General features: G+C 42.7%; 1 protein-coding gene across 7 annotated transcripts; it reads right to left on the bottom strand.

The window, feature by feature from the left end:
- Positions 1-859: 859 nt before the first annotated feature.
- ralgapb (Ral GTPase activating protein non-catalytic subunit beta) lies at positions 860-26,865 on the bottom strand. Of its 7 annotated transcripts, none has more exons than XM_051393783.1 (33): positions 26,681-26,865; positions 25,431-25,607; positions 21,347-21,549; positions 20,854-21,020; positions 20,580-20,766; positions 18,486-18,617; positions 17,702-17,844; positions 17,442-17,492; positions 17,219-17,281; positions 16,933-16,980; positions 16,684-16,838; positions 16,391-16,571; positions 15,885-16,014; positions 15,625-15,792; positions 15,396-15,510; positions 15,160-15,295; positions 14,794-14,855; positions 14,348-14,438; positions 14,058-14,191; positions 13,790-13,972; positions 10,308-10,456; positions 9,813-9,982; positions 8,874-8,977; positions 8,630-8,785; positions 8,219-8,404; positions 7,983-8,141; positions 7,629-7,752; positions 7,374-7,526; positions 7,022-7,128; positions 6,806-6,908; positions 6,417-6,471; positions 6,110-6,240; positions 860-2,140 (listed from the first exon to the last, which is right to left on the bottom strand). In XM_051393783.1, the coding sequence occupies exons 2-33, from the start codon at positions 25,584-25,586 to the stop codon at positions 1,968-1,970; spliced, it is 4,275 nt and encodes a 1,424-aa protein (XP_051249743.1). In that variant the 5' UTR covers positions 25,587-25,607; positions 26,681-26,865; the 3' UTR covers positions 860-1,967. The 7 variants fall into 7 exon arrangements, with proteins under 7 accessions (XP_051249743.1, XP_051249746.1, XP_051249745.1 ...); XM_051393786.1 differs by having other exon boundaries at positions 7,022-7,125; XM_051393785.1 differs by having other exon boundaries at positions 8,630-8,782.

The following is a 26,865-nucleotide window of genomic DNA, read 5'->3' as shown; positions in this document are numbered from 1 at the left end:
GTCATACCAAGGTGCTAGTCTCCTATGTTTTAATAATTTCCTTTTTATAGGAGCGATAGAGTCTAATGTTGATCGTAGTGAGCCTGTAGCACTATCGACAAGATTATCAATTTCAGAGGGACTAAAGTTGTTATAGGACTCTGTTAAATTCAGACATGGCATTGAATTAAACACTGAAGGAATCTCCTCCTTAAATTTAGCTACAGCACTGTCAGATAGACATCTGCTGTAGGAAGTTTTGCCTAATGGCTTATAATCTAATAGTATGAATTCAAAAGTTATTAAATAATGGTCAGATAGGAAAGGATTATGTGGGAAGACTATTAAATGTTTAATATCAATGCCATATGATAAAACAAGGTCAAGAGTGTGATTAAAACAATGGGTTGGTTTATTTACACTCTGACAGAAGCCAATTGAGTCTATTAATGATATAAATGCATTGCTAAGGCTGTCATTGTCAACATCCACATGAATATTAAAATCACCTACAATAATTACTTTATCTGATTTAAGGACTAAACTTGATAGAAACTCTGAAAATTCCGATATAAAATCAGAGTACGGTCCAGGAGACAGCAGCTCTGCTTCCTGGTCCTAACTCTGGACTGTCAGGTTTTAGAAATAAACTTCGCCATATTTCTAGATAAGAGAGCCGCTCCATCCAAAGTGGGATGGATGCCGTCTCTCCTAATCAGACCAGGTTTTCCCCAAAAAGGCTTCCAGTTATCAATGAAGCCCACATCGTTTGCTGGACACCACCTCGACAGCCAGCGGTGGAATGACGACATGCGGCTATACATGTCATCACTGGTCACATTGGGCAGGGTTTTGTGGTGGTAAAAATCAAGTGCAATGATGAAGTTGGAAAGATAAGTACATTTATTTCTATTTATTATATATCACGTGTGCTGTGTCAAATATGCAAAATGTGGGAGCTTCTCTAAATTACTTTTACAAAAAAGATCAGGAATAGTCAGAACAGAAGAAAGCCAGAGCTGAAGGTGTGTCAATAGAAATCAATTCATTATTTTAAATTATAATAATTTTCTGATTTGTCAAGTATCAATAAAGAAAATGACTGTGATGGTGATTTAGCTCCTATACAATATATAATGGTCTCAGGACCACACTCATTGATTTGTTGGTGTGTTGACTCCAATAAAACCTTTATGCATTAGATTCTGGCCCAGGTTAGTGTACATGATCAACTGCCTCGTCCTGCATTAGAAAACAACCAAACAGCTGATAGAACAATGAAAACAGTGAATCTGTCAGAAAGAAGAATATTAAGTCTGTTTGTTAAAATGATAAAAATACAGAATACAGACAGAGAATGTAACAAAATATCAGGAAAACTCATCTCTGATCAATATTGACAGGAAATAATCAAACTTTCTGCAGTTATTGAATTCACTGTTTGGGTTCTTTGATCAGTTGATCAGCTGTTCTCTGCTGTTATTGATACTGATCGACAGACTATGAATTATACATAACATGCAGTCAGATTATTGATGATAGAGTTACATCAATGACAAAGTATTTTATTGATTATCATCAATAATATCAAACAGTTCTGATCCACATGTGTGTTTACATCACTGCACTTGATAAAAGACTGCCCCTCAAACCTCCTCTTCCTCCTCCTGTCCCTCCTCTGGTTGTCATGGTTACTACATTATCCAGTTACCATGGTCACTCAAGGAGATGATCTTTCTGCTGTGTTTCTATTCTCTGATCAGATTGATCATCTTATTGATCAGATGATCTGATCAGTGGGTTATTTTATTGTCAGTTTGATCAATAAGCAGCTGTGATCATTATCACTCCTGTGACATCATCACTCTAAAGCCTGCTTGTAACTCCTGATAGAGGCAGCAGTAACTAGTTAAATAAAACACCAGGTCACTATGGTAACAGCTGGTTGTTGGTGACAGTGGATAGAGGTCGGGGTGGCAGCAGGGGGGTCAGGGGTCCTGGAACAGGCTGCAGTAGAAGGCGGGTTCAGAGCGGCGGCTGTGGTAGCGTTGGATGATGTCACTGATCATGTGCTTCCTTCTGACATGTGGCGGAGGGGCAGAGTCACTCTCCAAGCGTCGCCGATGGCAACAGTTGGTCACCGTCTCTCTAACCAGGAAACCTGGAGACAGAAGAAGAAGATCTGTGACGAAGGCAAGAGGAAACTCCAGTTCTCTTTCTCATTGGACGGCTGCACGGTTCAATTCAATTCAATTCAATTCAATTTTATTTGTATAGCGCCAATTCATAACAGAAGTTATCTCAGGACACTTTTCAAATAGAGCAGGTCTAGACCGAACTCTTTAACATTAATTACAGAGACCCAACAGTACCACCATGAGCAAGCACTTGGCGACAAGGGCAAGGAAAAACTGCCTGTTAAAAGGCAGAAACCTAGGACAGATCCTCCGGCTCTAGGTGGGTGGTCGTCTGTCTCGACCAGTTGGGGTGAGAGAGAGAGAGAGAGAGGTTCTCTTCACACCTGCAAAACACAGCTAACAGTGCTAGCAGTGCTAATGCAGACATCCATGCTGGTGAGTCCTGAACCATCCCTTAGTTATGCTGCTATAGGCCCAGACTATCAGGGGGTTTCCCATGATGCACTGAGCTCCTCTCTTCCTCTCTCTTTCTGCACTCATTCATGTCCCATTAATGCATGTTACTAACTTCACTTCTTCCCCGGAGTTCTTGTGCTTTCTCGTCTCGCAGGTTCTCATGGATCCTGGTGGAGCCTCCTGCCATGGTCCTGCTAGACTGCCATTGCTAATATCACTGATATTATTGTTATTATTATTATTACTATTATTATTACTACAGTTACTATTACTACTATTGTCACTGCTCATTGTCCCCCATCGTTGTTGTCGCTGTCATCATCTTTTTCATGTTCATCATCATCAGTCACTACTATTAGTGTAGTTGTTGCTGTGCACGTCTGTCTGTCTGTCTGTCTGTCTGTCTCTCATTGTCCTGCTAGACTTCCATTGCTAGTATCACTGATATTATTGCTATTATTATTATTATTCCCCCATCGTGGCTATTGTTGTCATCATCATCATCATCTAATTTCTATTACAGTTTTTCTCAGTCGCTTTGGTGCATTTCTCACATCACTATTAACATTTGCACAACAGTTAGTTCAACCTCCACAACATTTAGTCATTTGTGCACATCATAGTAGCAGTTTCTCATTCCTTCTAACAAATTGCAAATGCTTTTGGACATGCATCAATTGCTTTCATACAACTCTCTGGTGTTTTATAACATTATCATTTGCTTATGTCATGTCAGTCAAAATTAACTATACTAGTGAATGCTGAATAGTCATTCCATATAAAACTAATAGTCCTCATTTCAGTGCTTGAATCATTACATACAAAAATGTTGAACTAGTTGTCAAAATCTGTCAAGCAAATTTTATAATTTTTTTTTAATCTGTTTTTCCTGAAAATGTCTCCTAAATTGAACAATTTCTCTCAGGTGAACCTCAGCTTTCACTGATGAGAAGGGGTGTGTGAAGCATTAGTTGCAACCAATGATAAGCCACTTCTCTACAATCACTCAGAGCTGAATCCCATAAACCCCCACTTCACAAGCATATATGAACTAAGCAGGGCATAGTGTGTACCATTTCTACAATACTGTGACACAAAAATGGAAGGTCAGCCTCGTGGAAGAAGGGTGAGGGTGCGGGGAGGAAGGGGAAGAGGCCAAGTACATAGGCGGATTCCTGATGAAATCAGGGCTACAATTGTGGATCATGTTGTCAATCACGGCCTCACAATGGGTGCAGCCAAATGTTGGGAGAACCACTGTAAATTTAATTATTCAAACATTTCGTGGGGGGAACAGGTGTGTATAAATGGCCAGTAATTCAGCACCAAACAATCTGCACTGCACTACTGTCATTGTGTCATACATGAAACTTGCAGTGGAACAAGAACTTGTCACTTTTTACATTTTACATTTAGACTTACAGCTTTACTGCATCACAGATTTAGTGTATTGTAGTGTAAAGTAGTGTTACAGTAAAGATTTGCCATATTTACTGTAATTTTACTCACTATGCACCACATAGGATTGCAAGACAACCTTGCAGAGGTGGAAGAGGGCCCCTTTTTACTCCGCAACAAGAGGAAGCCATTTGTGCAATGGTGATTGCAAACAATGCCATAAGGTTGAGAGAGATGCAAAGTGCTGGTATAGAGGATGACAACATCTTTGGGAATATTGAATCTGTTTCAATCGCTACAATTGACAGAGTGCTCAGGAGAAATGAAATGCGCATGAAACAATTGTACAATGTGCCATTTGAACGGAACAGCGACAGAGTGAAGGAGATCCGTCACCAGTATGTGCAGGTAAAACATGTATGTGTTCTATGCATACTCTAATGTTCAGTGCTGTAAACTGTTTACTTTGTGTAGTGTCATGCACTACACTTACATGACAGTTCTGTGTATGTGTATTCACAGTGCATACTGTACAATATGTTGTCCAAAATGCATTATGTTACACAGGAAAAGTTGTTATAGTTTTTCTCGCTCCCTCTTCTGTCATAAAGCGTGTACTGGAGCTGGAGGCCAGGGAACCGCTGCACACATTCATATACCTTGATGAGGCGGGTTTCAATCTGGGAAAAGGTAGAAGACGTGGTGGGAATCGCATTGGACAGAGAGCAACCATTGATGTCCCAGGCCAACAAGGAGGGAATATTACTATGTGTGCAGCCATCTCAGAAAACGGCGTCCTCACCCATATCCCCCGTCTTGGTCCATACAACACTCAACATCTGCTGACTTTTTTAGACACATTATGTCCCTGTACATAATCCCTGAGAATGAGAGGGGTCTAACTGAAGACCATCTGAATAAGCATGTTGTTGTTTGGGATAATGTGCGTTTTCACCACTCAGATGTCGTCAGACAGTGGTTTGCAGCACATGATAGGATGCTGGTGGAATATCTCCCTCCCTACTTACCATTCCTAAATCCAATAGAGGAATTTTTCTCTTCCTGGAGGTGGAAGGTATATGACCGGCATCCACATACCCAAATGGCCCTGCTAGTGGCCATGGATGCAGCATGTGATGACATCACAGCAGAGTCCTGCAGAGGGTGGATTCGCCACTCGAGGAGATACTTTCCTCGCTGCATTGCAAGAGATGATATTTGCTGTGATGTAGATGAAACTATGTGGCCAGACAGAGAGGAATGTCTGGATGTGCATGAATGATTTACAGTACTATGTATGTTATATGTTCAGTTCCAATATGTACTGTAATATTGTTTACAGTTGTGCACAGCTCTACCCAAAGGGAGTTTATGTTTGTTGTAAATAAGGGTGTATTTTTTCTTTTGCACAATGCTGTGAACAAATTAGAATTGCAAAGAGCATAGTAAAAATGTGAAACATACATATTCAGTGTCTTGTACTCAGTTACCTCACTAAATACAGTAATGTCTAACTTTACTGTAGTTTTCAAATGGCTGTGCAAATAGTATATAGTGCTGTCTTGAGCATTTTCAGGTAGTGTCACCAAGATCTGACTTTTTTGCATTGGAAAACATTTACAGAGTAAACTGTCATAATGAAAACATGACAAAGCCATTTGACTATCTTGTTCACAAACAATGGTGTCAGGACTTTTCATCTTGATGACACTGACACTTTCGTTGACATGAATACTTGCTTTTGAGGAATGAGCCATCCATTTTGAGCAAGTGACACGCTTTTGCAGGTTATCAACTAGGTTTTGCAGTTTCTACTAATTGTTTTGAGAAATGCATTACCTGTTGTGCGAATGTAAATAGTGATGTGAGAAATGCACCAAAGCGACTGAGAAAAACTGTAATATAGTTGTTGCTGTGCATCTCTGTCTGTCTCTCTGTCTCTCTGTCTCTCTCTCTCTCTCTCTCCCACCTAGAGCCAGGGTCTGTCTGAGGTTTCTGCCTCTTAAAGGAAGTTTTTCCTTGCCGCTGTCTCCAAGGTCTTGCTCATGGTGGGAACTGTTTGGTTTCTGTAAATCAAACTGACAGTCAGACAGACGTCTAACTGTCTGTCTCACAGTCAGACAGACAGGTAGACATACCCAGGGACCTCTTGCTGACCACGCTCCCGTTGACCAGTGGGACAACCAAGCTGAACTTGCTGGTGGTTTTTCCGTGGAAACGGATCCTGTAGAGTCCAGTTTTCAGAGGATGGATGAAGATCAGCTGGACACTAACAGACAGACAGACAGTCAGTGAGACAGACAGACAGACAGACAGACAGACAGAGTGAGACACAGACAGACAGACAGACAGACAGACAGACAGACAGACTGACTGAGTGAGACACAGACAGACAGACAGACAGACAGACAGACAGACAGAAACTGTGTGGACTGTGAGTTTTACCTCGTTGGAGTTTCTGTGTTTGTCTCAGACAGCAGATCAGACAGCGGGAAACTTTCTGAAACATAAAATTCCCCAAGTCAAACCTCACAAATGATTAAATTTTCCTTGACTTCAGTTTTAATTATTTACATCTAGTAATGGTAATACTGTAGTACTAGTTACTAGTTAGTAGTAGCAATGTAGTACTAGTTGGTAGTAGTAATAGTAATACTGTAGTACTAGTTGGAAGTAGTAGAGGTAATAATAATACTGTAGTAATTGTAATACTGTAGTACTAGTTACTAGTTGGAATAGTAAAACTGTAGTAATAGTAATACTGTAGTACTAGTTAGAAGTAGTAATAGTGATACTGTAGGTAGTAATCATACTGTGAATATAACGTTAATTACCGATGTCCTCAAAGTGTTCCACCCAAACGATCAGGAGTTTAGATTCAGAGCCAACGGACGACAACGCAAAACGAAAAGACTTCATGTCTTCACCTGGATAACTCTGGACAGACAGACAGACAGACGGACAGACAGACAGGGAATATTTGACAACAGATCTGCATACAGAGAGGTTATAACCAGATTAAAAAAAGCTTTTAATTTGAAGGTCTGTACTGTGGGTTGGGGGGTGCAGTCTTGGCAGAAGTCTGAATTACTCTGCAGGTTAGATGGCGGCTCAGCTGGAGGCTCCACCTCCTCTGGACTCTTCATCCCATCAACTGCTTTAATTAAAAAAAAAACAATTTAATTTAAAAGTCAATGGAAATATCTTCAGTTTCACATACTTTACGCATTGAGCCTTCACACCTGTCCTTATTAGGCCACACCCATCCTTATGGTGTTGCCTATCTTTACCTGGCCACACCTGTCCTTATACGGTCAGAGACATCCCTATATGGTAACAGACATCCTTATACGGTCACACCTGTCCTTATATGTGGTCACAACTGTCTTTATATGGTCACACCTGTCCTGATGTGGTTTGATGATGATGATGATGATGATGATGATGATGATGGGACAATGAAGGTGATCTCTGTCAGATCGTCGGCATACATCAGGACAAACCTCTCTCCATTAAACACACCACCTCCACTGTCACCCAGCACAGCCGAGAATTCTGGGAGACAGAAATACTCCAATCAGCTTCAGGGAGATTGGTGACCTCAGATAACCTCTGATATCATCATGTGGTTGAGAGGCGACCAATCAGATCACACACCTGAACTGTTGGTGCTGACTCCGCACACCTGTTGTTGGCCCACCTCCACGGGCTGACCGAGAGATGACAGGAAGTCAAGGAAGTGAGACGGGATGTTGCAGCTGGACTCCACGTTTTTCAGGATCTACAGAGAGACAGGCAGGTTAGAAACAGACAGGTGAGGGAAGGAACAGACAGACATGTCAGATAAACAGGTGAGGGAGAGAGACAGAAAGGAGGAATAAGATGTGACATCATACTAAGGAACAGCTTTGATTAGCTTATTTGAATAGTGTAAATGATCAATATAGAGACAAGTGAGACAGAGAGTCAGACAGGTGAGACAGACAGGTAAGACAGACAGGTGATAGTGACCTCAGCAGCTGTCCTCTGTCCTGCTTTCATGTAGAAGATGAAGGCCGAGTCACAGTTTCTTGATGGCAGCTGGTCCAAACGTCTCAGATTCTCAGAGAAACCTGGAAGAGTTGAGTCCAAAGACACCAGCTGAGCCGGAACACCGCTGGTACCTGGATCCTACAGAGAGACAGGTGAGAGGGAGACAGATCCAAATGAATAAATCAGTACATCAATCTCCATCCTGTCCTTGGTACCTTCAGAGTCTCAGGTGTCAGCAGGCCCAGGTGGGAGAGGAAGAGTCTCGCTGTCTGGAACTTGGTGGCAGGGGGTGGCGGCCTGCAGGTCGTCATGATGATGGACCGCCCTCTCACCTGCGGCTGAGCCTCTACCTGTTGCTGCCTCTGTATCACTTCCTGCAGGTGCTCCAGCTGCTTCTGGACCTGACAGACAAGGGTAAGAGTTAACACCTGAAGAACAAGTTCTTTTCAAAGCAAAAACATTCCACACACAGAACACCTGTCACTCTTTAGCTTTGAGCTTCAGAAAGCATCCACCACAAGACAGGAAGTGAAACAAAGAGGCCATAAACGGATCCCTGAGGAACATCACAGGTGATACGTACAGGTTTCAGAACGATCTGGTTCTTGGTTGGACCAGGTTCTTACCTCTTTAGGAAATGTCTCGTGCAGGGCTGGAATACTCAGATCTGCTTTAACTGAAGGAACCCTGTCCATGTGTTCAGGAAACAGCTGATGTTTGACGCCACATTGTATCCCAGAGTCCTCCTGGGGTTTACCGCGGTGTTCAGGGATCAGAGTCTGCTGCAGTAGATCAACAGACAAGAGATAAAACACTGATCTGAGACCTGTGAAACACACAGGAGTATAATAATTTATTGTATTTGGTCACCTGTGTGTGTGTGCGTCCTTCTCTGGGCTGCAGGTGGAGTTGTAGAGTCCAGGTGTGACGTCCTGATGGTCCTCTGATCAGCATAGTGAGCGACGGACACGACGCTGTACAAACAAATCAATAAAATATTATACGGTCTTTACAGCTGATTGATCGATTAATCAATCACACAAATGTATCAGTCAGGAGGAAGTTACATCAGCCTCAAATGTTAATCACTTTGTCATCAGTCTGATGTGGAAATGTTGGACTGATGATGACAGAAAACGTCATACATAACATCAATTCAATTCAATTTTATTTGTATAGCGCCAATTCACATTCACACACTGATGACACACTGATAACACAGCATTGGGAACAATCTGGGGTTCAGTGTCTCGCTCAAGTCTTCTGTCAGAGGCAGAGCAGGTTGTCCACTAATTGGAAGGTTGTTCGTTCGATCCCCGGATCCTCCCACCACATGTCAAAGTATCCTTGAGCAAGATACTGAACCCCAAATTGCTCCTGATGCTGAGCATCAGTGTGTGAATGTGTATGAATATGTTAGTTCCTGTTTGATGGGCTTTGCCATCACTGAGTGAATGTGTGTGAAAGGGTGAATGTGGCATGTAGTGTAAAAGCGCTTTGAGTGGTCGGAAGACTAGAAAGGCACTATACAAGTACAGGTCCATTTACCATTTACCATTTACCCTAAGATCTGTAAAACTGCTCATGTGTTTCCACTTCATTAGGGTGAAGACTGGAGAGACCAAGATACATAGACCATTGAATCGTTTGTTAATCATCAACTTCAGTTGTTCCTGAGTGTTCCCGCTTTGTTCATTGACCTGTTGATCATCTGAACCTTGTTGTGTATCCAGGCCACCAGGAGGTCTTGTTCTTTTAGAGGGTTTTCCCTGCCTAAATGAAGGTTAAATACAGTGAGTCAGGACTAACCTGGTTCAGGTCCTTGTGGGTCTTCCAGCATGGCCAAGATCACTGAGCTGTCCACCACAAAATACCTGAACTTCTTCCCACTGTTGTCACTCAAAGTGGAGCAGCCAATCAGATCACTCTCATCCAGCGGGCCTCCGAGGAATGGGAAGGCCACAGAAACCTGCATGACACTGAGATATAATTCTTGTGTTATCCCAGATATACACAGTCCAGGCCCCAGTTTAGCCCGCTAACTGGTTGTGCCGGACTGGTTTTACAACCAGGACGAATTAGTTGTCATTTGACATGCAGTTTAAGGTCACAACACATGATTAATCGCCTGGTCTAAATCTGAACAATAATGATTGCACAGGAACTAGCTCAATAATTCAAAACATTGTGAAAATGTGTTCTGGAATTGGCTCCAAAGTTCAGAAAGTGAAGTCTGATTACTGAAGTCATTAGTGGAGATCAGCTCCTATTTATATCCTTTATAGGTGTGTTTGTGTTGCTCACCAGCTCAGTGTGGCTTCAGCTGCCTCCTTCACCCTCAGAGAGGCCGGGTTCAGTTCCTTCTCCTCTTTACATCTGACTTCCTGTTCCTGTCTGGACTTACTGCCTGAAATCCCCAATTCTACAATCTCCAGGACCTCCAACAAACACTCCTCAAAACACACAAATTACAAAGAGTATATATACAACATGTACTGTAGAACTTTCCAGCAGGTGTAACTATTGCTTTATATATATATATATATATATATATATATATATATATTAAAAGTGATAGATGTTATGATTATGTTCTGGGGTATTTGAGGAAATAAGTGTGTACATTTACCACCTTTATTAGATCTTAGTGCTGCATTTGACACCATTGACCATAATATTCTTTTAGAGAGACTTGAGCATCAAATTGGCATTAAAGGAACCGCACTAAGCTGGTTTAAGTCATATTTATCAGATCGCTCGCAGTTTGTACATGTTAACGATGAATCTTCAATAAATACTACAGTTAGTCATGGAGTTCCACAAGGTTCTGTACTTGGACCAATACTATTTACTTTATATATGCTCCCTTTAGGCAACATTATTAGGAATCACTCCATTAACTTTCACTGTTATGCAGATGATACGCAGTTATATCTATCAATCAAGCCCAATGAAATTAATCAATTATCTAAATTACAAACATGTCTTAAGGACATAAAATCCTGGATGACCTGCAATTTTCTGATGTTAAACTCAGAAAAAAACGAAATTCTTGTTCTTGGCCCCAAAAACCTTAGAGACTCACTGTCTAAAGATATAGTTACTCTAGATGGCATTAACTTGGCCTCTAGCACCACTGTCAGGAATCTTGGAGTTATCTTTGATCAGGATTTGTCATTTAACTCCCACATAAAGCAGACCTCTAGGACTGCCTTCTTTCATTTACGTAATATTAGAAAAATTAGACACATCCTATCACAGACAGATGCAGAAAAACTAATCCATGCATTTGTTACTTCAAGTCTGGATTACTGCAACTCTTTATTATCAGGTTGCCCCAATAAGTCCATTAAAACGCTCCAATTAATTCAGAACGGAACTAGAAAAAGAGATCACATCTCTCCTGTACTAGCTTCTCTGCATTGGCTCCCTGTAAAATGTAGAATAGAATTTAAAATCCTCCTCCTCACCTATAAAGCTCTTCATGGTCAGGCCCCTTCATATCTTAAAGAGCTCATAGTACCCTATTACCCCTCTAGAACACTACGTTCTCTGAATGCTGGGCTACTTGTGGTTCCTATAGTCTCTAAAAGTAGAACAGGAGCCAGAGCCTTCAGTTACCAAGCTCCTCTCCTGTGGAACCAGCTTCCAGTTGTGGTTCGGGAGGCAGACACCCTCACCACATTCAAGAGTAGGCTTAAGACATTCCTCTTTGATAAAGCTTATAGTTAGGGCTGGATCAGGTGAGTCCTGAACCATCCCTTAGTTATGCTGCTATAGGCCTAGACTATCGGGGGATTTCCCATGGTGCACTGAGCTCCTCCCTTCCTCTCTCTTTCTGCACTCATTCATGTCCCTTTAATGCATGTTACTAACTTCACTTCTTCCCCGGAGTTCTTGTGCTTTCTCGTCGATCCTGGTGGAGCCTCCTGCCATGGTCCTGCTAGATTGCCATTGCCAATACTGTTGTTGCTGTGCACATGTCTGTCTGTCTCTCGCTCTCTCTCTCTCTGCCTCTCTCTCTCTCTCTCTCTCACCCCAACTGGTCGAGACAGACGACCACCCACCTAGAGCCGAAGGATCTGTCCTAGGTTTCTGCCTTTTAACAGGCAGTTTTTCCTTGCCCTTGTCTCCAAGGTCTTGCTCATGGTGGTACTGTTGGGCTTCTGTAATTAATGTTTTAAAGAGTTCGGTCTAGACCTGCTCTATTTGAAAAGTGTCCTGAGATAACTTCTGTTATGAATTGGCGCTATACAAATAAAATTGAATTGAATTGAATTATTCCGAATGCAGGCATATTGTATGTTATATTTTATATATGTTATAATCATACCAGGTTACAGGTTTGTTTTATTATCGTTCCTGGTCTCCAGACTGTGTGTCTGTGTATGCATACTTAGTCACAGTGCGCAGGTGGCCACGCCTTTAGGTTGCATTTTCATTCAATTGATGGTCAGGACTGGTACGCCTTGCCGGTGAGTGACTATAAACTAGCATTGCTAGTAATTCAAATCAAGAATTAATATCACATGAATGATTGTATAATTTCATTAGTTAATTCTGGGTTTTGTGTTTGTGTTTTCATTGCAGGTTTACAACCTAACTACCTAACTAACTAACTAACTAACTAACTAACTTACCAACTAACTAGCTAATTGTCAAGCTGACAGGCTAGCGTAGCGGTAGCAGTCAAGCTAGTGTGTGGATGCTTATTATGTATGTGTGCGCAATAAAAGTTCATAAAGTGACTCGAGTCGTATCCGTCGTACTTGTCCTGAAACCCTTCCAGTGGGGAGTTTATTGAGCTATAGCAGGTAGCTTAGTAAAAGACTGGACATGTACTGAATATATATATATATATAATGAATGAATGATGAATAAATAATATTGAACACCGTTTCCATCAAAGAGTGTACATGGTTTGCAACAGCGCTTAGGTAGGTGCTACGTGTCAAAGTGACATCCACATGAATGGCAGGACCAAAGGTTTCCTAGCAGAACATTGCCCAAAGCATGACAATGCCTCCTAGCCTTCTTCCCATAATGCATCCTGGTGACATGTGTTCCCCAGGTAAGCGATGCACACGAACCCGGCCATCCACAAGTTGTAAAAGAAAACGTGATCAGACCGGGCCACCTTCTTCCATTGCTCCGTGGTCCAGTTCTAATGCTCATATTGTAGGTGGACAGTGGACGGTTGTCAGTATGGACTCCCCGACTGGTCCCAGACCAACAGACTGCTCTGCACTGTGTTCTGACCCCTTTCTATCAGAACCAGCATTAACTGTTTCAGCAGTTTGAGCTACAGTAGCTCGTCTGTTGAATCGGAACACACGGGCCAGCCTTCACTCCCCACGAGCATCAATGAGCCTCGGCCCCTCACGACCCTGTCTCTGGTTCCGTTCCTTCCTTGGACCACTTTTGATAGGTACTGATCTCTGCAGACCGGGAACCCCCCACAAGAGCTGCAGGTTTGGAGATGTTCTGACCCAGTCGTCCATCACAATGTGGTTCTTGTCAAAGTGGATCAGATGCTCATGCTGCCCATTTTTCCTGCTTCTAACACATCAACTCTGTTCACTGTCTGTCTGATATACCCCCCCACTGACAGGAGCCCTGATAACCAGATAATCAGTGTTACTGGCAGTTCTCACTGTGTTAGGGCTGATTCGTGTATATACATATTTATAAGTATATATATACCTGTTAGTGAATGTAATGGCTGATCTATACTGTAACACACACACACTAGTACACAACTAACTGATCATCTGTGTGTCAGGTACCTGTTGGTGGAGCATGGCAGGGTGTTGAGTCAACCAGACGTTCAGACAGTAGAAAGCAGCAACAATGATAGAGTGAAGGTCTCTGGAGTGAAGAGGAGGAGGACGACTGCACTGAAACACAATGTAACTACAGACTGAGGAGAGCGCTCGCCTCCTCTCACTGTCCTCCACACTCACCTGCACCTGCAGGAGCACAGGACAGGTTCACTAACAGGAGCTACAAGGAACAGTTACTTGTGTGTGTGTGTGTGTGCGCAGGTGCATCCACCTTGGCCAGTCCTCCCAGTACTTCCAGTGCAGACAGACAAACTGCGGAGTCATTCTTCCATTGAGCCGTCAGACGCTGAGTCAGCAGACGAACAAACTGAACCCACAGGATCGCCGCTGTGTCTGACTGGATGGCTGGTTACCAGGGTAACACACACACACACACACACACACACACACACACACACACACACACACACACACATACACAGACATTTGCTCTCAGATTTCCATCACAAGTCAAATCAAGTCAGTTAAATAATGATATAAAATCCAATCATAATTATCTACAGGTTCCTCTGGTCCGTCTGTTTGCACTGGTTCCCCTGGTTCCCCCAGTCCTCCTGGGTCTAGCAGCTCCTCCATGCTGGGACTCAGTTTCCTGAAAACAAAAGTAAATCAAGCGTTTTAGTTTTTCTGACAATAAAAGAAAACCCAGAATGATGGTGTAACGTCCTGTTAGTGCCTCCTGCTAGCTGATTTTCTCTTCTTACATAGAATGTGTATTTCATTTTGAGTTTGAGGCTGTTAAATGATTTAGTTCTGAATGTTATTATAAGTCCAGGAACTTGAGGAAGAACAGTGAAATGTAAAGTGACGGACATCATAACACAGGATATACAGTATCAGCAGAAAGCATGGTTATGTTGTGCTGAATTAGGGTACTTATAAAGAATGTTAAAACAGTGAGTGTATTTAGATCTTTAATAATGTGACACATTGTGGATCAGGAGGACCTGCTGGGTTTGTCCTGCAGCTTCTAACAGAGTCGAGTCCTGAACCAGGTTCAACATGGCCCCTGTAGAAAACATTACACAGAAAACCAGTCATGTATACAGCATACACACACACACACACACACACACACACACACACACACACACACACACACACACACACACACACACAATTTATCAACAATAGAGGTACTCCGACATACAGTTTACACTATTGTCTGCTAACAATCCTACAATGCGCTGTGTTTTACAGCTACAAGACAACATGATGATTAATGAATGAATGAATGAATGAGTGAGTTAATGAACGCAGTCAGATGAGTCATAGAATCAGGTTTGATCAAAGATCAGTAATGTGGGACTGACCCAGGATGATCTGTGTGTTGGAAGCATCGGTCTCTGTGTGCAGAGCTCCAATCAGAACACTGAGGAGGTGGGGCTTCAGGTACAGGAAGCTATCTGCTGTTACATCATCACCATTGAACCTCCCATCTAATAACACCTGGAAACATACACAGCTGTATGTTACTAGATACCCTACCTCACCTGTGAGGGCCTACACAGGTGTGTGCAGGTGTTTAATCGGGTGGATAGAAGCTTACCTCTGACTGGACGGAGGGAAACTGCTGAGGGAGGGGCAGCAGGGACAACAGGATGAGGATAGAGGCTCGCCTCAAATCCACTAGACTCACAAAATTCTTAAACCGCAACAGCTCTCTGGGCAAGAGACACAGACAGACAGACAGACGGACAGAGAGATTTACCTGTCGGTCAGGTGACTCTATTGTACTGTAATACTAGTATTCACAGTGATATTTGCAGTACTTGTACCTGTCGAGCAGTACGTTCTCCACAGCTGAGAGGAAGGATGGGAGTAGCAGGTTGACTCCTCTCAGGTCACAGCAGAACAGACAGGTGGAGTTTAGCAGAATGGAGGCCAGAACAGGAGGACACGCCTCCTCCGACACCTGGAGACCCTGCAGGAGAACCAGGTAGAACCTGTAAATCAGACAGAAGAGGGAGAATACAAACAAACTTTTAGATTAAAGGTCCAATGTGTAGGATTTAGGATTTGTGTAGGATTCAAGTACCTGGACAGGTAGACAGGTAGGATGTCCTCTGCAGTTTTCTTACAGGTGAAGATCCTGCAGAGCGTCCCACAGGCCTCAGCTCGACCAGCTGACCACCTGTCTGACATCACAGTGACATCACAGTGACCAGCTGGAGAAGAAACAAAGAGTACCGTAGGATGAAATACCTGTACCTGTACTGTAGGATGAACTACCTTTACCTGTACCTGTACTGTAGGATGAAGTACCTGTACTGTAGGATGAACTACCTGTACCTGTACTGTAGGATGAAGTACCTGTACTGTAGGATGAACTACCAGTACCTGTACTGTAGGATGAAGTACCTGTACTGTAGGATGAAATACCTGTACTGTAGGATGAAGTACCTGTACTGTAGGATGAAGTACCTGTACCTGTACTGTAGGATGAATTACCTGTGCTGTACGATGAAGTACCTGTACCTGTACTGTAGGATACCTGTACTGTAGATTACCTATACTGTGTATATTATAGTATTGAGCACTGACCAGGGAGACCAGGGTTTCTGTTGATCAGAGCAGCATCAAACAGCCAGCAGCCAAACAGGTGCAGGAGGGAGTCCATGTTACACCTCAGGGGGGAGGGGGGAGATCGGGAGGAGGAGCAAAGAGAGGGAGGGGAGGAAGGATGAGGGGGTGGGAACTTCCAGTGATGGGGGGATGGAGTTGTCTAAGAGGAGAGAAGAATCTAGTCCATAACTCAAAATATGGTTCAACATACCAGGACCAGAGCAGAGTCCTATACGCGGACAGGTACACAGATTCCACAAACACTTTCTTACCACTGGGGGTTTGCTGGTTGCCTTAGAAACATTTGCAGGTTTTATTCGTCTGTTGTGTGGAGGGGAGGAGGTGGTGGTGGTGGGAGGGGCACTTGGGACACTCAGTATGTTCACAGGGGTGGGTGGGGCACTGCCAGAGCGAGGTCGAGAAAGACCTGGGGAGACCAGAAAACAGGTGTTCTGCTTTGTTTCTGCGGCCTCGAAAACCTCCAATCAGATGAGGAAGGGAAGCAGTAGGGCAGTGCTTACCATAGGAGGGGAGGCGGTCTCTGAATGGGCTCCTGGTCACAGCAACACCTGGAGGAGACAAGGGGAAAGACATTCTCAAACTGAAGACAAAACGTCAGTACCGAGACTAAAGTTTAGTTTTGATCAACTTTATCAATCTTTAATCAATCAAATAATTTTTTTCCCCAGTGGGTCCAACAGTGAGCAGAACAGGTTCTGGTTCTCCTGTCAGAGGACTCACAGTAGCTCTGCTTTGATTAGTTTATTGATTGGATGAATCTAATCAGTTTGGGTTAATCTGGTTTACCTAGAGAAGGCAACCAGTCTCTGAAATGAATCCTTGTTGTTAGTCCTGAAAAAACAACAACAACTGTAACAGTAACAATAATAATAAGTAATGTGTATATAAGTAATGTGTATATACAGTGTATATCAATAATTTGTATATACTGTGTATATTAATAATGTGTATATACCAGTGTATATTAATAATGTGTATATACCATTGTATATTAATAATGTGTATATACCTGTTTTTTCCAGCAGCTGCTCAGTTGGTTCTTTGTTGGTCACAGTCACACCTGCAGAAACACAGGTTACAGGAAACAGTTACTCCTCACACCAACTATATATTGGTAAAAAAAAAGAAAAAGAATAAAATTCAGGGTGTAAAATTAAATTATTTTAGTTATTCATTTATTTGTTTTTCACATTAATAGTTTTTATTGATTGAGTCGTCATATATGATGTTAGATTCTATCTAAAAAGATAAGTACAGTGGTCAGTGTACCTAGGAAGGCGTCGACTACCATGCTGACTCCTCTCATGGCTCTGAAGAAGATGTTTGGCAGCTGACGGTCTGCTCTTAACGCCTCCTCCTGGGAGGATGGAATGGAACCAGCAACAAACAGGCGTCTGAGGTCCACTGGGTTACTGGAAGTAGAACATTTATTGACCTTTGAAGCAGTACCTGAAGTGGACCTAAAAGTTGCCAGTACCCAATTCAGCACAACTTTAGCTCTAAACACAACATAATCATACCCCTTATTCTTTATTATTCCATTTAAACAAGGACATTTTCAGTGTTTTCAGAGAATTGGCACCTTTCCAGCTACCATAGCATTAAGTTAGCTGTGTTTACACAGATACAGTTTTGCAGTTGTTTAGGAGTCCCTCACCAGCAATGTTGTATGCAGGGTTAAAAAAGTGACCTTGCGTTTCGGGGGATAAATTAAAGCATCCAAATATTTTTATTTTATTTTATACCCCTTGGATAAAAATACTGAAATCAGGACCTTGTGACCTCAGTGGTGGGGACGGTCCTTGGGGAAATATGTCAGAGCACTGGGTGTGCTGTAGTACAGCACCCAGAGTGGTTAGGTGCCTTGCTCCAGGGAACCTCCACAGTGTCCTATTGGCACCTCACCAGCTACCAGTCCACCTTCATATTGAACTGGCCACCCTCTAGTCCCAAAGCAAAGTCCATTTGTACTGAGCTACTGATATTATTAAAATATGGAACAAGAGAAATGATATCACAATAAAGATGAAAAAATCCAGTTTGATGTTGTTACCTGAGCAGGTGCAGGAACCTGAACCAGGTGTGAGAGACTTGTTGGTTGTCCATGTTTGCAGGTATCAGAACAGCATCTTCATCTGGGACTTTAAAGTGAGGGAAGGACGGCCCGAAGGTCAGAAGCAACAACCTTAACAAACAACAAAAACAAAAACAACCTCAACACGCTGAACACACTGTTGCTTTATGTTTGTGTATGTTGGTTATTTAGTTTGTTGGTTGTTGTTTGGGTTTGTTTGGTTGGTGTCATGTCCAGGAAACTTTAAGTTTATTTAACTGTTCTTACAGTGGTGGACAGATTCTCTAAGATGACTCATTTTATTGCCTTGCCAAAACTGCCGTCCGCCAAAGAGACGGCAGAAATCATGTTAAATAATGTCTTTCGCATCCATGGCTTTCCTAAAGACATTGTGTCAGATCGAGGGCCCCAATTCATCTCTCAGTTCAGGAAGGAATTCTGCAGTTTGATCGGTGCCACCGTCAGCCTCTCGTCTGGATACCACCCTGAGTCCAATGGACAAACGGAGCGGCTCAACCAGGAACTGGAGACTTGCCTCCGTTGCCTGGTATCTCAGAACCAAGTGTCCTGGAGCAAGCATCTGACTTGGGTGGAATACGCCCACAATTCTCTTCCCACTGCGGCCACACGGCTGACTCCCTTCCAGTGTGTCTTTGGCTACCAACCACCCTTGTTTCCAGAGACAGAGAAAGAGGTCATCGTCCCGTCTGCCCATGCCATGGTCCGGCGTTGCCACCGCATCTGGACAGCTGCTCATAGGGTCCTCCTGCGTAGTGCGGACTGCATGAAGAAGGCTGCAAATCGGAGGCGCCGACCTGCTCCTGCATACCAGCCAGGCCAGAAAGTCTGGCTTTCAACACGGGATTTGCCACTCCATGTCGTCTCCCGGAAGTTGGCTCCCAGGTTTGTGGGTCCATTCCCTGTGTCCAAAGTGATTAATCCTGTCTCTGTCCGTCTGCGCCTTCCCAGGTCCCTGAGGGTGCATCCTACTTTTCATGTTGGCAAGCTCAAACCGGTTAAGGAGAGTCCCATGGTTCCCGCAGCCGTACCTCCTCCACCCCCCCGAATGGTCGACGGTGGTCCAGTCTTCTCAGTTAAGAGACTCTTAGCAGTTCGTAACCGTGGAAGAGGATGCCAGTATCTGGTGGACTGGCAGGGCTATGGCCCGGAAGAACGCTTGTGGGTACGCTCAAGCTTTATTATGGACCCAGCCCTCATCAGAGACTTCCACAACCGTCATCCTCAGGTTCCTGGTCTGTCAGGAGCCGTCCCTAGAGGGGGGGGGTACTGTCATGTCCAGGAAACTTTGTTAAGTTTATTTATTCTGTTTTGTCACGTGTCTATGTTGTCTTGTAATTTCCTGTTTTATTTTGGTTCTACTTCCTGTCTGTCTCTTGTCACCAGCTTTACTTTCTCCCTTTGTCTCTTTTCCCGCTCCTGGGATTAGCTGTCTCCGCCCTGATTGTTTCCACCTGTGCCCTTACCTTGTGTGTGTATATATAGTCCGTGTCTCCCTTTGTCCTGTGCCAGTTCGTCTTGTCCCATGCACCAGAGAACCAGCGCTTTATCGATCCATGTCCAATTGTCAGGTCTTGTTGTTTTGTTTGCTTGTGATTTTCTGTTTGTTTTAGTCCTAGTATTACCTCGCAAGAGTGTTTATTGTTTTAATAAAACTTTATTTTGATACTTTTGTCTGAGTTGTGCAATTGGGTTCTAGTCCATAGTTCGGTCGTGACAGTTGGTCTGTTTAGTTTGTTGGTTTTGTTCAGTTGGTTTCTGGTTGGTTTGTTGGGTTTCTATGTTGGATTGGTTCGTATATTTCCTTTTTTTTTCTTTTCGTTTTGTGGGTTGTTAGTTGTTTTTTTCGGATGTTTGTTGGTTTTTCATTTGTTGGCTTGATGTTTGTTTGGTTTCTTTTTTCATTTATTTATTGATTTTTTGATGTGTTGGTTGTATTGTTTGCATGTTGGGTATTGATTTTATGTATTTAGTTTTTTTTGTTGGTTGGTTCATTTGACCTAAGTTTGTTTGTTTGGTATGCTTGGTTGGTTTGTTGGCGGTTGGGTTGTGTACCTGGAGGTCAGGGCTGTGATGACTCGGCTCCACTGCTCCACCACTGGAGGCTGATGTCTCCAGCTGCTCAACATCTGTCTGGCCATTAGCCACAGAGAGCGAGATGGAAAACAGCGAGAGCAAGACAGCAACCAGACGTCAAACAGCACCACCATCGCAAGTTCGGACAGCTGCTCCCATACACTGCCTGCAGAGAGAGACAGACAGGTGAGGGCAGACAGGACAGACACAGGCAGACAAAGAGATGGATCAGGACACAAAGGGGTGGGCTCACCTGTAGTGGTAGGCTGAGCCAGAATAGCGTGGTTGATACGTAGCAGGAAGTGCAGCAGAGTCTCCCAGGTGTCTCTGCTCATCACAGTGCTTTCTCTGGCCAACAACTGAACTGCACACAACACCTGCTGACAGAGCGACAGGTAGACCGAACTCACCTGTTCTGACCTGTGGGGAGGTGGGGGTTATTATCTAGAATATCAACTTTACAGACTCGTCTTTGTAGAACGCTTGCCTCCAAGATTATAGTTACAAACAAAAATAAGTCATCCACAGAACAGAGAACCTCTAAAAACCCTAAAAGATAAATACATCCACCTACAGGACAACTAATAAGCTCTTCAATGAGCATTAGACACCACATATAAAGATCCAAAGAGCCTAGAATCTAGAGTGAGAACCTCCTAAAATTTCTGCAGTGACCACTACAACCTCCAAAACAAGAATTAGAACCCTTCAGTGACCTCCTAAAGTTCCATCTGGGATCAGTCTACCTGGGTATAAACAGGCTGTACAGGTGTCGGAGGATCTTCTGCACATACAGGTTGGGCTCTCTGCTGATTGGTGGAGGGATGGAGTCTCTCGGGGAAACCAGGGCCATCACCCAATCAGTGTAGACGTCCACACAGAGTTTGACTGTGTCTCCGTCCAATGAGAGAGTTAAACCATAACACAGCACCTCCATTGTCCACTTCACCTAAAGACACAAACATACTTTACCTAATCACTGCATCGGTATCATTGACAGTCTATATAATGGACAGTGTGTTAAACCTGTATTCTCTCCAATGTCCCACAGGGGGCAGCTCCACTCAGAGGGTATTGAGTCTTATGGAGAAGTTCCAGATTCTGTTGTTGACTATTTCTCTCTTTAAATCTGTTCACAAACATATTTTACTGTTTATCTAGTATACCAGAGGGGTATTGCACAAAACCAGGATAAGGGATTAAGCCGGGATATGTTGGTTATCCTGGCTTAATTTAGCCTCAAGTCGGTTGCATGAAAGCAGGTTAAACTTATCCCGGCCAAGTTACTATGGTGATTTATTCTCTGCAGTTAGCCTGCTCCAGACCAGGCTAACAGCCAGGCTACCATTAATCCTAGTGATTCACCTGTATTTCCACCGTCAATCCTGTGAGGAATTAATGTGTTTTACAGCATGTCCATGGTCTTTCTAAGTATATTACATCATTTTAATTATCCTGCATTAAAATATTACATATATATTGTAATTTCTTATTTCATTTAAATCTGTTGGCTGTTTGTAATTGCAACAGTCTTTTTATATTGATTCAAGTGGAAGTATTATTACTCAGGACAAGTGTTATATTGCTATGCTAATGAAGACTGCTTGTCAAATTGCATAAATATGTGTGTTATTGCAGTAATTGAGATTACAAAACACAGCTGATGAAGTTGCAAAGGTGTTTTCAATGAAATCTGTGACAAGGGCAAAATAATATATATATTATGGCATACCGTTTAAGAGATTAATCTTTGAATATATAGAATGAATCTTTGAATATATGGAATGAAACTTTGAATATATTGAATGAAACTTGACTGGTCATCAAGGCACTGCTGCCATCTTGTAGAAGTGAGAATGAGTCAGTCAGGAACCTTGTGGCAGCAATACTGATCAATGAGGACATTATTAACTCATTGGTAAGTGCTTGTACGGGCCACAATCCTTCCCATAGTACCCGTGCCCAATACCGTTCTCCTGACGAAGAAGTTCTTTTTAATGGTGGCAGGCCGACTACAACAGGCCTCAGGCTAAATCCTGACAGAAAAAGCAAAAAAGTTTTCCAGTTTAAGAAAGTATTGTAATATTACAACTGATGCCATTTTGTAAAACCAGCTAATTCAGAAGGCTATCACTTTGATGAAAAGGATAAAACTAGGTTTTGAATTTCATTCAGTATTATCACATTTTTATCAGTATATCCAAGCTTCATTCCATATGTCCAAAGCTTCATTTCCTAAACGGCATGCCATAATATATATATATACATATATATATATATATATATATATATATATATATATATATATATATATTATTCACACCTGTTCCCTCTTCATAATGGCTTGCCCTTTCTTGGAGGATGTACTGGATGAGGAAGCCCTAATCCTCAGACGAGCATTTAGTCATGAAAGAGTCTTCCGGGACAGGTCAGACCCATTGGCTGTTGGAGATGACTATCTCATTGAGAGATACCGATTCTCAGGTGATGGACTAAGATATTTATGTAGGCTGCTGGGTCCAAAAATACAGCACCAGACGGCAGGAAGCCATGCTCTCACTGTACCACAGATGGTCTGTGTTACAGTGAGATGTTTTGCAAGTGGGAGCTTCCTTTATTCTGTTGGGGATGCAGAGAACCTCAATAAAGGAACCATTTGCCGCACATATCCTGGCTTGGTGGGCCGCCGTGCCAGTTCTATGGGCTTTTTTAAAACTGCTACAATCATACAGACATTCAACATGTCAGCAGACACCTAATCTATTCACCTCATTTATTCACTGTTATCTACTTTAAAGTCACTTTCCAGCCTGCAAAATGTTCTTGTATTTAATTTTAACTTGCTGCCAGGTCCTTTTATGGTCAGACAAGTTTGTTCTTTATGAAGGATAGAAAGATAAAATAGATTAAAATAGATTAAATGACACACATTGTGGATAATTGTTTGCACTTAATCATACTCTACATTTAAGTAACATGCACCTCTACTTGCCACATTTAAAGCAAAGTGTACAACAGTTGATTAGTGGACTTAAAGTAACTCCTTTAGTCCTTTAATTGGAGCCTAATGATGACAGTTCCAGTGGAGCACTGTTTATTCATTGTACAGTTTTGGACTACTTAAGCATTAAGCCGGTCCGCTATTGTCTGCCAGGCTTTCTCTCTTTCTTTAATTATGGCATTGGTATTGCCTTTTTTTCTTATGATATCTTCCACCTCTTCATAGAACTCCATCAGGAGCTGTTGTTCAGCGGCCGTGAGATATGAAGCGCGACTCTTATCCATGTTCCCATCGGTGATTCTGTGAGCGATCGCGAGGTCTAGTTCAGTATGCCGTGAACACGCACTTATCCCGACTATCTACACCTACGCCTGCTCGGCGCATCCTGGCTTAATTGGTTGCACGTTTGCCGAGCCAGGATTAAAAGGTGCGGCTATGTTAAGCCAGGTGTAGATTTTAGAGTTTTTTGCTTTTTCTGTCAGGATTTAGCCTGAGGCCTGTTGTAGTCGGCCTGCCACCATTAAAAAGGGAGTGAACTTCTTCGTCAGGAGAACGGTATTGGGCACGGGTACTATGGGAAGGATTGTGGCCCGTACAAGCACTTACCAATGAGTTAATAATGTCCTCATTGCTCAGTATTGCTGCCACAAGGTTCCTGACTGACTCATTCTCACTTCTACAAGATGGCAGCAGTGCCTTGATGACCAGTCAAGTTTCATTCAATATATTCAAAGTTTCATTCTATATATTCAAAGATTCATTAAATATATTAAAAGATTCATTCCATATATTCAAAGTTTCATTCTATATATTCAAAGATTAATTTCTTAAATGGTATGCCATAATATATATATTATTTTGCCCTTGTCACAGATTTCATTGAAAACAGCTTTGCAACTTCATCAGCTGTGTTTTGTAATCTCAATTACTGCAATAAACAAATATTTATGCAATTTGACAAGCAGTCTTCATTAGCATAGCAATATAACACTTGTCCTGAGTAATAATACTACCACTTGAATCAATATAAAAAGACTGTTGCAATTACAAACAGCCAACAGATTTAAATGAAATAAGAAATTACAATATATATGTAATATTTTAACGCAGGATAATTAAAATGATGCAACATACTTAGAAAGACCATGGACATGCTGTAAAACACATTAATTCCTCACAGGACTGACGATGGAAATACAGGTGAATCACTAGGATTAATCTTAGCCTGGCTGTTAGCCTGGTCTGGAGCAGGCTAACAGCAGAGAATAAATCACCATAGTAACTTGGCCGGGATAAGTTTGAGCTGCTTTCATGCAACCGACTTGAGGCTAAATTAAGCCAGGATAACCAACATATCCTGGCTTAATCCCTTATCTTGGTTTTGTGCAATACCCCTCAGGCAAGCAGCCATTGTTTCCAAAACAAGAGCAGCCAATGAGAGCAGCTCAACTCGCAGTACGTGATCTCTGCTGGCTGCTAAACACCAACATGGAGACGACCATAAAGCCCAACTGGAGGTTCAGAGCTCCACAGACCGATGGGGACAATAGCTTCCAGCTGATGTGTCCAGTTTATCAGCTCTTGTTGTAAATCCTTCATGGAGGTCAAAGTGTTTAGTTTGTGGTTGTGAACATTATATAACACATTATATAATAAATTAAAGACAGGTGTTTCTGTTATTTTGTCCACCCTCACTGATATAAACTAAGTGAAATGTTCAGTTGAATGTTGATAAAACAATGAATACAGGTTACATATCAACACCTGAGTGTGTGTTTAACTTTCCATAGAGGTCACACTCTCTCTCTCACGCACACACAAACACACACCTGTCTGTCGTTCCGCAGCAGGCTGTGGGTGTCGGGGTTTATCAGGCCAGCTCCAAGGGGCTTCACCACGGCAACAACAACATCTCTGCCCACTGAGGGTGGGAAACAACTGAGCACGCTCACACGACACTGTCTACTGGACAGTGATTGGTCCATGGTCCACCAATCACTGCTACCCTGAGACAGACAGACAGACAGACAGACAGACAGACAGACAGACAGACAGACAGACAAGTTTCAGTTGTTTTTCAAAAAAGTTTACCAGAAAGGAAGAGCTGTAATGAAAGACGCCATCTCAAAAGCATTATGGGAGGGATTGTCTTTGGAACTACAACCTCTGCTTGGCTTTTTCTCGGTGAGTGTGCTGTTGAACTAACGTAACCATGGAAACGACCACAACAACAGACCTCAGTGATAAAACAGCACCAAACCTAAATTACTAACTTTTATATGGATGTTGTGGGTGAGCCAGACTGAAAAGAGTTCTGGTTCTGGTGTCACAACGTAGTTTCTGTGCAGCCTGATTGTTTAGGATGGGACCAGATGGGACTCTACAATGTGGACTACGTAATAAAAAAAAGGAGACCATCTAAAATGCGAGTGCAGAAGAAAAAGCTTGGTACAAAGAGAAAAAAAGGGATTCAGCATCCTGTAAAAGTTATAAACTGACTCAAACTTCATGAAAATCATCCACCAGGAGATCAAATATGTCCAGTTGCGGTTTAAATTGGCCATTTAGAATTCTGACCATTTCAGAAATGGATTCAGCATCATCAAAAAGCCCCAAAACCACTCCAATATACATCCACTCAGCCACCAGTAAACCCAGTCCGCTCAGCCGCCATTAAACCCAGTCCACTCAAAAACCATTAAACCCAGTCCTCTCAGCCACCATTAAATCCAGATCACTCAGCCACCAGTAAATCCAGTCTGCTCAGCCACCATTAAACCCAGTCCTCTCAGCCACCATTAAATCCAGATCACTCAGCCACCATTAAACCCAATTCACTCAGCCACCATTAAACCCAGATCACTCAGCCACCAGTAAACCCAGTCTGCTCAGCCACCAGTTAACCCAGTCCGCTCAGCCACCAGTACACCCAGTCCACTCAGAAAACCATTAAACCCAGTCCACTCAAAAACCAGTAAACCCAGTCCACTCAGAAAACCAGTAAACCCAGTCCACCAACCACAGTGACAGTTAATGTCTTAAATAATTTAATGTCACAGAATGAAGTGAGGGGTCATACCTGTGCAGGTGAGTCCGCTCTGATACAAACAGGTGAGCTAGCAGCTGCTATCACACAGAGCTAACATGCTAACACAGACACAAACAGTGCAAACAGTCAGGTCACTCTGAAAGTCAAAACTCTGAACTTGAATACACCTGCTGCTGCCTTCAGGGTGGGCTGGGAAACTTCTAACACACTTTTCT

The sequence above is a fragment of the Dicentrarchus labrax genome, unplaced genomic scaffold, assembly GCF_905237075.1.
Source record: "Dicentrarchus labrax unplaced genomic scaffold, dlabrax2021, whole genome shotgun sequence".
Lineage (NCBI taxonomy): Eukaryota > Metazoa > Chordata > Actinopteri > Moronidae > Dicentrarchus > Dicentrarchus labrax.
This window is presented reverse-complemented; position numbering and strand designations above follow the sequence as displayed.